The sequence below is a fragment of the Hyaena hyaena genome, unplaced genomic scaffold, assembly GCF_003009895.1.
Source record: "Hyaena hyaena isolate Hyena2069 unplaced genomic scaffold, ASM300989v1 scaffold_298, whole genome shotgun sequence".
Taxonomy (NCBI): Eukaryota; Metazoa; Chordata; class Mammalia; order Carnivora; family Hyaenidae; genus Hyaena; species Hyaena hyaena.
In genome coordinates, this window is record NW_024080927.1 from 1,254,117 (window position 1) to 1,269,058 (window position 14,942).

The following is a 14,942-nucleotide window of genomic DNA, read 5'->3' on the forward strand; positions in this document are numbered from 1 at the left end:
GTCCATCAACAGATAACTGAATAAAGATGTGGTGTATATATATATATTACATATACATATATATATTACATATAAACACATATATATTACATATACATATATATATTACATACACACACACATATATATATATATTACATATACATATATACCATGGAATATTACTCAGCCATTTAAAAAAATGAAATCTTGCCACTTACAACATGGATGGACCTAGAGGATATGATGCTAAGTGAAATAAGTCAGACAGAGAAAGACAAATACCATATGATTTTATTCATATGTTGAATTTAAGAAATAAGACAAATGAACAAAGAAAATAAAAAAGACAAACAACAACTAAACATAGTAAATGTAATGTCGTATCTGGCAAGTAAAAACCACCTAAATCAGACATTCTATGCATTTCAAAAAAACTTTTCAGATGATCAATCTTCAAAGATAAAACCATTTATATACCACCTTATAAATAACTTATTATACAAAGGTAGTATCCTTAGAAAGAGTTTATTGTAACCAAGTATTTTAATTTCACAAATAAGGGTGGTTGGTAAAAATTTAACAATATGGAGAAAAACTTACAAAATAATACACTTTAAACATAAAGAATGCTTAGAATCATTCAAAGTTATAAGCATTTATCCCCCAGATATTATATATATCACTACATTCCAGACAACAAATATTTGATAAATCATAGTATATTGGGTACACACTGATATACATCTCAGTGTAAACTGTACAAATAAAGTAATTCATTTATTTTATTTTTTTAAACTTAGAGTAATTTAAAGTGTTCTGTATCAGAGTCTGGAAAGTTTTTTCCACAGACAGGAGGAAAGTTTTCTGCATTTTTAGGGATGTAAGAGAATTTGGGGGATTATAGTCAAACGCACTGTACTACAGAACAGGAAGAATAAGCAATGACAAACGTAGGAGGATAGGATTTAGATAAAACTAGAATCTGGAAAAGCAGTACATTTGGACCTGATAACAGGAAAAATAAACTCTAAGGTGTTTTTGTTATTTTTATTTTTAAGTAATCTCTACACCTAATCTGGGGCTAGTACTTACAGCCCCAAGATAAAAAGTCACATGCTCTATGGACTGAGTCAGCCAGACACACCTAAATTTTAAGGTGTCTTTGAATGATGAGAAACAGAACAAAAACTTAAGCCAACTTCTCCTGATTTCTTAGCTCCAATTGTATGCATAAACATGGCTCAGTAAGTAGATTAAGAAAATATTTTTCGGGGCACCTGGTGGTTCAGTCAGTTAAGCATCCGACTTTGGCTCAGGACATGATCTCATGGTTCATGAGTGTGAGCCCCACATCAGGCTCTGTGCTGACAGCCCAGAGCCTGGAGCCTGCTTCAGATTCTGCGTCTCCCTCTCTCGAGCCCCACTCCCCACACTTGTGCTCTGTCTCTCAAAACTGAGTAAAAATTTTTTAAAAATTTAAAAAATATTTTTTTATTAAATATGGAAAGGTAATGTCTTCCATGGGGTATAACTTTGCATATTCCCTGCCTTATTTTCCTGAGAAAACAAAACCGTGTTTTCACCATTACCACAGACTGATGATGATCATTTACTCTAAGACAAAGAACAAGGTATCAATCAGCTTTCGTTCCTGTCTCTCCTGCTGCTTCTCTGTGAGGTGCCCTAAAAGAGATCTATATGAAATAGGAATAACTGAAACACTGAAAAAAATCTATCTTATTCAGAAAAATAAGATCCCCACTCATAAAGCTTCAAACAAGAAAGACCAGATTACAGGTTCAGGTCGGTAGAAGAATTACAGGGTAGACACATAACTCTATTCATAAACAGCAATCAGTGTAACAGTTGTTTCATTTTCTCCTTTTCTCTTTCTCTCCAAGACTAATTAGCATTACACACAGTATGTTCCTTGTTACAAATGTCTTCTTTCAGCTTTAGAACTATAGTATCTTTTGATTACCCACAACTCTGTTCTAGTTTTTCAGTTATGCAGAGGCCAAACACTCTTTGTAACACTTCAGACTAGCTAAATTAAAAAAAAAAAAAAGCGTGATTTTAATAAAATAGAAACAACTATCCCAAGTGGATGCTACACGTATACTATCTTCACTTTGTGAATCTTTATCACTTCAAAGATAAACTGTAAAAGAATACCTTTTTATATACTTACTGCTGAAAGGCTGCCATTGTATTCTCCAAATTTTCTCCAGCACCTGTGAAAACATTCAATTTAAACTTCATTTACTTAGCTAATTTGAACTTTTTATTTTTCCAGATATTCACTTTAATAAGATACATCTAGTAATCTTTATGTTTATATACTATGAAGACATTAAAAGTGTTTTAAAGTGTTTTAATGGTATTTTGGGGCGCCTGAGTGGCTTAGTCGGTTAAGCATCCAGCTTTCGCTTAGGTCATGATCTCGTGGTTCGTGGGTTCGAGCCCCGCGTCGGGCTCTATGCTGACTGCCAGCTCAGAGCCTGGAGCCTGTTTCAGTCTGTGACTCCCTCTCTCTCTGACCCACCCCTGTTCACGCTCTCTCTCTCTCTCTCTCCTAGAAATAAAGCATTAAAAAAAAAAAAGAAAAGTGTTTTAATGGTATTTTGAAAAAAATATTTTTGGCTGCAGCAGGAAGAATGAAAGATTAAAACAGTCACAGCAACACAGAAAGGTTAGAAGAACTTAAACATGATTTTTAAGCTACAATATCTTGACAGAAGAGGACTCGATACATATACATCTCCTCAGAAAGAGTTAAACCATCTCTCCTCTGCATCCCCATACTCTCTTATGCAGCTCTCTAATAAGACATTTATATTACAGCATAAATTATTAACCTGATTCCTACTTTTCCTAAGAATTATTGAAAAGTGACTGTTTTAATCACTCTGGCTGAAGGCAGTACAGTGTAGTAATTGAGGTGGAGTTAGGATCTTCATTCTCAAATCTATTTGATATTTGCATGACCTTGGTAAAAGTTACATAACCTCTCTGTGACTGAGCTTCTTTATAAGAATGAGGGGCACCTGGCTGGCTTGGTCAGTAGGGCACTGACCCTTTTTCTCAGCATTGTGTGTTTGAGCCCCACACTGGCAGTAGAGATTACTTTAAAAATATATACTGAAAAGATTTTTTTTTTTATTAAGTAAATTTACTCTACCTTCAACATGGGGCTAAACTCAGGACCTAGATCAAGAATCACATGCTCTACTGACTGAGCCAGCCAGGTGCTGCTACCCTCGGCCCTCAACCCCTGCCAAATAAGTCTTTTAAAAAGATGAGGATAATGATGGCACCTGTCTCATAAGATTGGTGTAATTAAGTGAATTAACATGTCAAGTGCTCTATGTCAACAATTTAAAAAATGATAGTTTTTCCCTTTTTAATATTTCTGAAGTTAGGGAGCATTTTACAATGAATCATATGTAATAGTCTATTTGGCAAGATTTTCTCTTAGCAGCACATTAAAATGTGCATTTTATAACTAATGACATTAGATTTAATGAAATACAGTAAAACCTTGGTTTGCAAGCATAATCATTCGCGAAACATGCTTATAATGCAAAACACTCATACGTTGGAGTGCCTGAGTGGCTCAGTCAGTTAAGCTTCTGACTTCAGCTCAGGTCATGATCTCACGGTTTGTGAGTCCGAGCCCCGCACTGGGCTCTCTGCTGACAGCTCAGAGCCTGGAGCCTCCTTCAGATTCTGTATCTCCCTCTCTCTCTGCCCCTCCCTTGCTCGTGCTCTGTCTCTGTCTCTCCAAGAATAAACAAACATTAAAAACAAAAAACAAAAATACTAATATGTCAAAGTGAATTTCAAAGGACCATCAGCTTGGTTGTGATCATGTAACATGTGGCATAATATACTACTTGTATTGCAAAACATTGCTCATTCATCAAGCTAAAATTTATTAGAAATGTTCGTTTGTCTTGCGGAACACTTGCAGAACAAGTTGCTCGCAATCCAAGATTTTACTGTAGTGAAAATTCAGTAAAAGTAAAAGATTATTGCTATTATTACTAGTAACTGGTGCTTGGTGAATGTCCACTGACTGATGAATGAATAATATTGCAATGATAAAAAGGACACAGTATATTATATATACTAGACAGAATCAATTAACATGTTTTAAAATATTTTAAAATTAAAAGATGTCAGTATTACTAATTAATGGAATGCACAGGAAAAATACTTAGAAAATATTTTTCCAAATACTTCAGAAAACAGACAATTTCCTCTTAACAAAAAGAAACACTTCAAGTTTAGGGTACTGTTTAAGTATTAGCAATAGCATGTTTTACATACAATACCATGTGGACATATTTGTGAGAGTATTAAAATATTCTTCTTCTTTTATATTGTTAGATTGTATTTTTATGACAACCTAATTAATAATCAATAGAAATACAAGGTATGAAGAAATGTATATATTAACCTAATAATATTCTAAAGGTCCATAGTTTAGCAGAGAGAAAGGAATATCCGTGTGAAAAAGGCTACTTTGATTTTAGGTTCATTTAGTTACTAGAATTGATGCACAATAGAAAACAGATGAAGTAAATACGAAGATTACAGTTTGTTTTAAGTAAGTGCTTTTTTGGGGTGCCTGGGTGGCTAAGTTCGTTGAGCGACAGACTCTTCATCATGATCTCATGATTTGTGGATTTGAGCCCTGCATTGGGTTCTGTGCTGACAGCAAGATGCCTGCCTGCTTGAGATTCTGTCTCTCCCTCTCTTGGCCCCTCCCCACTGGCACACACGAGTTCTCTCTCTCTCAAAATAAATAAATAAACTTTAAAAAAAGGTAAGTGCTCTTTTGAGGTTAAATGACTTTGATTTTCTTTGGTAGATTAAATGACTTTTAAAATCTAGCTGGTGTTTGTTTTAGTCAAAAATTATGGAGGGGTGCCTGGGTGGCTCAGTCGGTTAAGCGTCCAACTTCGGCTCAGGTCGTGATCTCACAGTTTGTGGGTTTGAGCCCCGCGTCGGTCTCTGTGCTGACAGCTCAGAGCCTGGAGCCTACTTTGGATTTTGTATCTCCCTCTCTCTGACCCTCCCCTGCTAATGCTGTCTCTCTCTCTCTCTCAGAAATAAATAAGGCATTAACAAAAACTTTTTTAAAAACTATGGAAATATGTTATATTCGGATAATCAATATTCAAGAACAAAGTACTGTAGAATATGACCAATAAAGACAAGAGTCCTCTAAAATGGTTATTAGTAGGTTAAATAAATTAAACTACTGACTGCTTTTTGTGCCAAAAAGCAAGGAAGTTAAAAGGATACAGAAGTCAGTTTGAAGAGGCTCTCATTGGCCAAACCTGGAACAATGTTGGCACCAAAATAATGGCAATAATCATCAAATAAAACAGAAACTGTTGAACCTACTCCCAAAAAAGAAAGAAAACACTGAGTCCATTTTAGTAAATACACTGAAAGTTTGATGAGGAATGGGATACATATGTAGTTTCAAAGAACCTTCCTACAAAAATACTTATTCATTACAAAGAAAAAAGGAGCAGTTTCACAATGGAAAAGTTTGGCAGACACCACCTTCCATCTTCACCAGGAGATCCAAGTTAGTAAATATCATTAGCCTTCAAGCTGACTTCTGTGCCTTTCCATTTTCTTTGGTTTTTGGCACAATAAAGCAGTCGGTAGTTTAACTTAACAAATCAAACAGCAGTTATCTCCAGGTGTCTGGAATACAAATGATTTCTTTTCTAATATGCATTCTTCTATATCTTACAATCCCTCTACAATGAAAATGCATTACTTTTTAAAAATTTGTTTTTAATGTTTATTTATTTTTTGAGAGAGAGAGAGAGAGAGCACAAGTTGGGGAGGGGCAGAGAGAGAAGGAGACACACAATCTGAAGCAGGCTCCAGGCTCTGAGCTGTCAGCACAGGGCTACATGCGGGGCTCAAACCCACAAACTCTGAGATCATGACTTGAGCCAAAGTGGGTTACCCAACCAACTGAGCCACCCAGGCACCCCCAAAATGCATTACTTTTAAAATAGTGGGGAGAGGGGGCGCCTGGGTGGCTTAGTTGGTTAAGCGTCCGACTTTCGCTTAGGTCATGATCTCGCGGTTCGTGGGTTCGAGCCCCGCGTCGGGCTCTGTGCTGACTGCCAGCTCAGAGCCTGGAGCCTGCTTCAGTCTGTGACTCCCTCTCTCTCTGACCCTCCGCTGCTCACGCTGTCTCTCTCTCTCCTAGAAATAAAAATAAAAATATAAAAAAAAAATAAAATAAAAATAAAATAAAATAGTGGGAGAATCAAAATATTAAGCGCATGGCATATGTGCTTAAGCCTGGAAAATTCTCTTCACCACAGCATCCCAATATTTCTTAACCTCAATACCAGAATTAATTCAATTCTCAATTCCTCCATGAAGTAGTGCTTTCTTATCACTTCAGATTACAATGATTCTTTTTACAGTCCAGAGTTAATGTTTTAAACTGTTAGTTCCCAACGATTTCAGTCTCAGGATTCTTTTACTGAGTACCTCAATGAGCTTTTAATTATGTGGATTATATCCATTAATAATTACATATTAGAAACTGAATATTAAAAAAAATTTTTTTTAACTTTCAGAAAAAAGTAATCTTGGGGCACCTGGGTGGCTCAGTTGGTTAAGTGTCTGACTTTGGCTCGGGTCATGATCTCACAGTTCATGGGTTCGAGCTCCGCGTCAGGCTCTGTGCTGACAGCCAGCTCAGAGCCTGGAGTCTGTCTTTGGATTCTGTGTCTCCCTCTCTCTCTGACCCTTCCCTGCTTACGCTGGCTCTCTCTCTCTCTCAAAAATAAATTTAAAAAAACATTAAAAAAATTTTTTAAATAAAAAAAGTAATCTCTATGCCCAACATGGGGCTCAAACTCTTGACTCCAAGATGAAGTCGCGTGCTCTACTGACTGAGTCAGCCAGGGGCCAACAATATTAAAATTTTTAAATTTGTTTACTTGAAATAACAGTAATAAACCCATTACATGTTAACATAATGTTTTTTCGTTAACATAGTATTTTATGAAAATGAACTCTCTTCCAAAAAAAAAAAATACAATGAGAAGAGTGGCATTGTTTTACATTTTTGCAAATGTAAATGTAAATCTTTTTAATGCCTGGTTTTATAGAAAGCAGATGCTCACATCTGCTTCATACATGTATATCAACCTTCACCCAGATAGGTAGTTGGAAAAGAAAGATTCTTTTTTGATATTGCACCAAAATTTAACAAGTGGTAGTTTCTTAAAAGTTAGCTGCAATGTGGAATCTAAACCATATGAATCACCTTTTCATGCTCTATTGCATGAAAATCCATTGGTCCATCTTGAACTTTCATCAAAGATGAATGCATCTTTCACCCATGCATTCTTTTATATCATGCATTGGTCTTTTGGAAAATATGAATTCACTGAATCATGCTGCTCTTCTAAATGCTGACATGTTTTATTATACAATAGGTTTTAAAGTCACATTTGTTGATAACTCATCTCATCAGGAAAATCTTTAAGAAAGCTATGAAGCTTGCAGTGGAGGATATAAATTTTCCAAATTTCCAATTTTTGCTTGAAAACTCAAATGTAATCATTGGCACTACCTTAAGAGAATGAAGCTAGCTTATTTTTCTTCTCATGACTGGCTCATTTTATAATTTTCATATACATATCTGCCAAGTATTCAAGTCTGAATAACCACGTTTTTTTTAAGTAAAAATGGTGTTCTGTGGAAAAAATAAAGGCTAATTCAGCTCACAATTCAAATGATCGCACAAGTGCTTTTCCTCAAGACAACCACCATCATACTTTGATATGCAACAAAAGTGTTTTGTGTGTGTACTTCCAATTATGTCACACAAAATATTAAAAGTTATGTGTATTCAGCGTGCCTGGCTGGTTCAGTTGGTAGAGCATGTGACTCTTGATCTCAGCCCCATGTTGGGTATAGAGCTTACTTAAAATAAAATTTAAAAAAAAGGTATTTGCTTGAAAAAAGTTATATGTCATTGTTTGTTCACAGAGTCTTAATACTTTTGTATGTTTGACTTGACATTATCTTTTGGTTTGGGACTAGGAAAAAATAAGATAGGTATTCAGTACTCTGAAGTACATTTTCCCAGTTATTATAATTTTTACTAATATTTACAAAGTCTGCATTTATGTTTCACTAAAACCTAACAGCTTAAGTATGAAAACATTCTTACTTATCTTTGATTTTATAAGTTTATGAAATTAATAGCTAGAACTAAATAAAATATTGAAAAGGTAGTCAGCATATTAATAATTAGTAGAAGCTATACACTGTGCTTTGCACTTTATGTATCATTTCATTAAAACTCCACTACCAGAAAAAAATTGGGTATGGTCACATAGCCAACAAGAGGAACTATAATTCAAGTATAACCCATATGATTTCAGATCCTATCTTTTTTACCACTATGCGACAGCTTCTATGCTGCCATTCATAGAACACCTTTATTTCAATTTTACAGATAAGTTATTCACATTGATCCTTACTCCCATATTCTTCTACTTACTATTTGTGTGTAAAGCTTGAAGACAAATTCCACAGTGAGAATACCCACAAATTACTTGCTAGATTCATATGGTGAAAGCCTGGAGAGTAACTAAGGGACTAATTAAAAAGCATGTCATTCCTCTCCAAGGAATTATTTGGTGGTAGCTCTTCTTCCATGAAATTTTTGAATTCCTTTTCTTTCTAGTTAGCATATCATTTATAGAAGCATACTTGCCACTAATTTTTCTTTTCCTGCAACAATCAGTTTAAACAATGCCTGGTTTGGGGGCTTCTGGGTGGCTCAGTCGGTTAAGTCTCCAACTTTGGCTCAGGTCATGATCTTGTGGTTTCATGGGTTCCAGCCCCGTGTCGAGCTCGAGTCTGGAGCCTGTTTCAGATTCTCTCTCTGCCCCTCCCACACCCACATTCTGTCTCTCTCACTCTCTCTCTCAAAAATAAATGAACATTAAAAAAAAGTAAAAAAAAAAAAAATCATCTGACTTCAGCTCAGGTCATGATCTCACAGTTTATGAGTTTAAGCTCCACATCAGGCTCTCTGCTGTCAGCACGGAGCCTACCTCCAGATCCTCTGTCTCCATCTCTCTCTGCCCCATTCTCCCCCCACCTTTTAAAAATGAATAAACATTAAAAATAAAGGAAATGGCATTCTGCAGTTGCACCCTGAAACATGTTTCATGTCAGGATATCAATTCTTTCTCTTCACCTCTCGTTTCCTCATTCTTGTTCCTATATCCAGGGAATATTCTTAACTTTTCAATGAGGACTTTTTTTTGAAGTTTATTTTTTTAAGTAATCTACACTCAACATGGGGCTTGAATTCACAATCAGGAGATCAAGAGTCACATGTTATAACTGAACCAGCCAGGTGCCCTTTCAACAAGAACTTTTTTCTTATTCATTTACTCAACTTGTTCACTTATTTCTACTGATGCCTTATTATTAATGGAGTCATTTATCATTTATTTAATAGTACGTTCCTGTTTAACAAAGCAAACTAAAATGCACTTATTTTCGGCAATGGCTGAAAGATATATATATTTCTTAAATTGTATTCAGATTTAGAAAAGTTAAATATAAAAAATATTATAGAAAAATTATTGGGCACCTGGGTGGCTCAGTCGGTTGAGCACCAACTTGGCTCAGATCATGATCTTGCAGTCTGTGAGTTCAAGCCCTGCCACGGGCTCTGTGCTGAAAGCTCAGAGCCTGGAGCCTGCTTTGGATTCTGGGTCTCCCTCTCTCTCTGCCCCTCCCCCAGTCGCTCGCGCAAGCGCACTCTCTCAAAAGTAAATCAACATTAAAATTTTTTTTTTAATATTTTTATTTATTTCTAGGAGAGCGAGAGAGACAGCGTGAGCAGGGGAGGGTCAGAGAGAGAGGGAGATACAGATTCTGAAATAGGCTCCAGACTCTGAGCTGGCAGTCAGCACAGAGCCCGACGCGGGGCTCGAACCCACGAACCGCGAGATCATGACCTAAGCGAAAGTCGGACGCTTCACCGACTAAGCCGCCCAGGCGCCCCAACATTAAATTTTTTTTTTAAAAAAAAGCCTGTTGCTTAATTCAATTGGCTCACAGAGATAAATTAAGGGGTATTCAAGTAAGTTATTTCCCTATTTCCCTACAATCGTGTCTCTAGCCAACTCAGTTGGCATCTGAAATAAATGTACATACATTATGATTCAGAAAATATGTATTTAAAGGGATATACTTCAAAATGCTAACAGAGATTGTGTTATGATAGTAAAGTCTGCGGAACTATTTTTTCTTTTTTTAATTTCTAAATTTTCCCAATATTCTACAATGAACATGAGTTACTTATGCAATTGCAAAGAACATTAATAAAATTCATACTTTAATGGAGAAATTAAGAAAATGAACTTTGAAACTACTGCTTGCTCTCCATTTAATCCAAAGGGTATATCTTTGATCCTATTGGTGTTTCACCAATACATTGTACTTATAAAAGATGTTCTTTGGTCAAAATATTTAGTAAACACATGGGAGGGATCTAACATGCAGTAGATAATTAGCAAACAATAAGCTATTATTTTAATTATGTTAGGACCTGTGCTAGAAGTGAGAGACAGAAGCATTAATAAAATCTGAAACCTGCCCTTGAGGAACTCAGTCTAGAAAAGAAACCAGATGTATTAACATTTCCTATTATAATATAATAGGATACAGTGTATGCTTTAAAGAGGCAAGAACAAAATAAGCCTAGGGCATTTAATTTTTGAAACCTTCATTTCTTCTTTCAAGGACAATCAATCTTAATAAAAGGCAATATGTTCATTAAAACTTTGAAAACATAAGTATAGGGTGAGCTTATTCCTTCTCAATCAATTCAAAGATCTACTGCAAAATACATATGTGGATCTCCTATATCCATACTGGTGTTTCTAAACAATTTCACAGTTTTCAAAGTGCATTTGATTTATTTTTAATTTTTTTAAGTTTATTTATTTACTTCTGAGAGAGAGAGAGGGCAGGTTAGAGAGAGAGGGAGAGAGAGGATCCCAAGCAGGCTCTGCATCATCAGCACAATGCCTGATGCAGAACTCGAACTCACCGACCATGAGATCATGATTTGAGCCGAAATCAAAAGCCGGCTGCTTAACCAACTGAGACACCCAGGCTCCCCAAGTGCATTTTATATACCTAATCTTCATAACAACCTAAAAAGAAGCAAAGCAAACAGTCCCAATTTATAAACAAGGAAACGAAGTCTTCTTCCCAAAGCTAACTAGTGGTAGGTCCAGAATCTGACCCAGGTGATAACGCTTTTACAGCAAACATAATATAGTACACATTAAGGGTTTCAGGGTATGGCAATTATGGTGTATAGACTTTGTACACATAATTTGATCAATTTTTTTTTTAACTTGAGAGAGAGAGAGAGAACGAGTGGGGGGAGGGGTAGAGAGAATGGGAGAGAGAGGGATCCCAAGCAGGCTCCAAACCGTCAGTGCAGAGACTGATGTGGGGCTGGAACTCATTAGCCATGAAATCACGACTGGAGCTGAAACCAAGAGTCAGATGCTTAACCGACTGTGCCACCCAGGCGCTCCTTGATCAATGTTTCAATCTTGGAACGGTCATATATCTGGTTTACATGAAGTATCAGGCATCTGAAGTCAGGGCAATAGAGAATTAGCCCAAATGTTAGTAATATGTACAGGGAGACTAGTGATAGCTGTTAGCAGTGTCCAAGACAAAAATTCAGAGTAAGGAAGGAGGTGACTCCTCCCTTATCTATTACTTTCCAGAAATTTAGTATCTTGAGTTACAAAGTATTTTTTAGTAAATATCTCCTCTATTCACTCTGGATTCAATTGTATTAATTGGTGCACATACTCAACAAAAGTATATTACACACTAAGAACACAGGAACTTACTACATTGTGTTAGAACTATCATATAAGGAAACAGATTAAAGTCTGTAGGTATTTAACAAGATTCCCATGACAGTTTCAGCTATGTCAAGATTCTCATGACAGTCTCAGAAATTACAAATACTCATGATGCCATATTTACAAATAATAAATGGAAAATCTTACATAAGGGTGAAATTAAAACAACTGAAATGACTTAGTATCTTGAGAAAAATATTTTTAAAGTATTTCCAACAGTAAATGAGCATTGGAGATCCAGCTTATCCTGGTTTTGATACTGGTTTTGTTGATCCAGCACATTTTAACCTCAATAGAGTACTGATTTTTTCATCTGTAGAGTGTCAACAAAAATTCAAAGATTAACATGTATTTATTCTAAAATAAAATTTAGACCATCCATAATGACAGTTTAGATAGCTTTTTAGAGGGTCTAGTTTTGTTTTTGGTTTGGGCGTTTAGTAAGCACATTTTTCTTTTTTTTTCAATCAGTAAACATGGGGCACCTGTCTGGCTCAGTCAGAAGAGGATGCAACTCTTGATCTTGCCATCATGAGTTCAGGCCCCACGCCGAGTGTAGAAATTACATACATACATACATACAAAAACAAACTGAAAATAAAACAAGCAACTATTTAAAAAAATTATCAGTAAACACAACTGTAGTACATGTACTGCCTATCTCTAAAATAAAAGGACTACTACCTTTGAAAATTGCTTCTACAGCAACAATTTAAACACTAAAAGTTGGTTTGGGGTTTTAATGATTGAAGGGACATTAGTAGTCATGTCCTCCTACAGTTTAACTATGTATCTAATTAAAACACAGATAAACCAGGGTGCCTGGGCGGCTCAGTTGGTTAAGCATCCAACTTTGGCTCAGGGCATGATCTCGAGGTAGTGAGTTTGAGCCCCACATTGGACTCTATGCTGCCTGCTAGCTCAGAGCCTGGAGCTGGGAGCCTGCCTTTGGATTCTGTGTCTCCCTCTCTGTCCCTTCCCTGCTGCGCACTCTCTCTCTCTCAAAAATAAAATAAAACATAAAGAAGAATTTTTTAAACCACACTGATAAACCAAATAAGCAATAACATGGCATTTCACTGGTGACTCCTTAAAACCTTTGATGCTTTTCATGAGTAAGGAGACTAGCATACTATTGAAGTCATTCTTTAGGACTGTTTTTAAAATAAAATTGTACAGATTATACACAAGAATGCTAATGCATTTCTGTGATATTTAAAACTGTATTCCTGGCCAATTCTTGTTAGAAAAGGTATGGTACTAAATCAAGTTTTAGACTGTAAACTCCTAGAATTTACCATTTCAAGTATTAGACTGTAAATTCCAAGCCATTTTAACCTAGTTTAACATTCAGCTCTAAACAATTAAAATTACTTTACTTAATCCAGTTTCACAACATTTTACACATCATCTTGAAATAAAATAAAGACACATTATTCTGCAATAATGAAAAAGCAAAGACTTGGCCTGCTGTTCGGTAAACTATACGGTGGACTATCTAGGCTCCTTTGTAAGATACTTTTCCAAGAAGCAACTTCTTTTTCTTTAAACAAATACAGTCCTATCATAAACTACATCATCTTTTCCTCTTTAGGAAATCCAGGTGTCATTGCTGAGGTGCAGGGTGGGGCTTAAAAAACACACACACACACACAAAAACAGGTGTAAGGCTTGCAGCGTTGGGAACCAGGACGCTCCAGTTTCTGTCCCAATCCAGCCCAAGCTCGAATTGTGACCTTGGGAAGTGTCCCCCGGTCAGTGACTCGGTTTCCCTCTCTTCTTAATTATCAGTGCTCAGAGAGGGGGGTAGGGGTGGGACCAGCCCCAGGGACTGCAGACAACCGGCTGCAGCACGCTCCAGGTTTACGCAGTTCCTCAAATTTTGAAGCATGTCGCCCCGGATCAGCCACTGGCTCTGCTCGGAGCAGTCGGTTCAGGTGCCCCGTCTGGGTACCCCTGGCTCTGCCCGGCGCTCCCCCCACCCTCCTGGTGCCTCGCTGCGAGGAAGGGACCTTGCGATCATCCTTCCATCCGCCGAGAAACGCTCCATTTACCCTTAATTCTCACCCGAGTCCTTCCTCCTTCAGAGAACCCCTGACGCTGCTGCACTCGAGAAATTCCCCACCTTGGCTCTCTTATCTAAAGACCCCTTACCTTCCCTCAGGAGACCTCCCCGTCACATCGCCTTCACCTACAGAAAGCCCTCTTTTCGCACACTCCATTCTTCCTCAAACTCTCACGTTATTTCCACCCCCCTGCCTTTTGCGGGGCTTCAAAGGACCCTAAGCTCTAGTGGGGAAAAAAGCCTCCCCCACCTCCGCCATCGGGATCTGGGGACCCCTCTCACCTCCGCGGTGAGAGATGTGTTTACTGAGGAATCGCTGCTTCTTTCTCGGGTGCAGCAAGGTCGGGTATTTGAGCAACAAGAATGAGGTCACCAAGTACCCTCCCAGGGTCGAGAGAAGGTAAAAAGCCGCGGTGGACGACATTTCAGCCACCGTGTTGGAAGTCCCCCACCTCCGGGCCCTCTGAACTCCGCTGCGGCGGTCGCAACGGCGGCGGCGGCGGCGGCGGCAGCGGCTCGAAGTCTGCTCGCCCCCAGCCGGTGCCAGCGGTGCAACACACTTGCCGGCGCCAGCCCTCCACGCAGGCGCAGCCGGACCCCAGCGCCTGAGCAACAAAGGGGCTGCGGTACGCAGGCGCGTTCCGGCTGCTGGTTAGGAGCCTGCTGAGGTCCGGTAGTGAGCCTTTGTCACCTAGCTCTGCTCTGTGGTAGAACCCACAGCACTTCAGAAAAGCTCCAAACAGGCGAAAACTTGAAAACCTTGCCAGCGCCTTTGCCATCACACGGACAGAAAAGGCTATTCAAAGATAGCCTTCAGGAAGGCCTGACATAATTAGAAAATACGCATCAAAAAAGGAAAGTTTCCAGGACACATCTTAGCCCCTACTCTAGGAAGTACAAAGAACTGTTACCAA

The 14,942-nt window shown here is 37.8% G+C and overlaps 1 protein-coding gene across 2 annotated transcripts in view; it reads right to left on the reverse strand.

The window, feature by feature from the left end:
* Positions 1-14,591, reverse strand: part of GDPD1 (glycerophosphodiester phosphodiesterase domain containing 1) — a 56,324-nt gene extending 41,733 nt beyond the window's left edge. For both annotated transcript variants that reach the window (XM_039247298.1, XM_039247297.1), the window contains exons 1-2: positions 14,311-14,591; positions 2,174-2,216 (exon numbers count right to left, since the gene is read on the reverse strand). In XM_039247298.1, coding sequence (XP_039103229.1) covers positions 2,174-2,216; positions 14,311-14,452 — 185 coding nt within the window. In that variant the 5' untranslated portion in view covers positions 14,453-14,591. The remainder of the gene's footprint in view (positions 1-2,173; positions 2,217-14,310) is intronic.
* Positions 14,592-14,942: the final 351 nt, after the last annotated feature.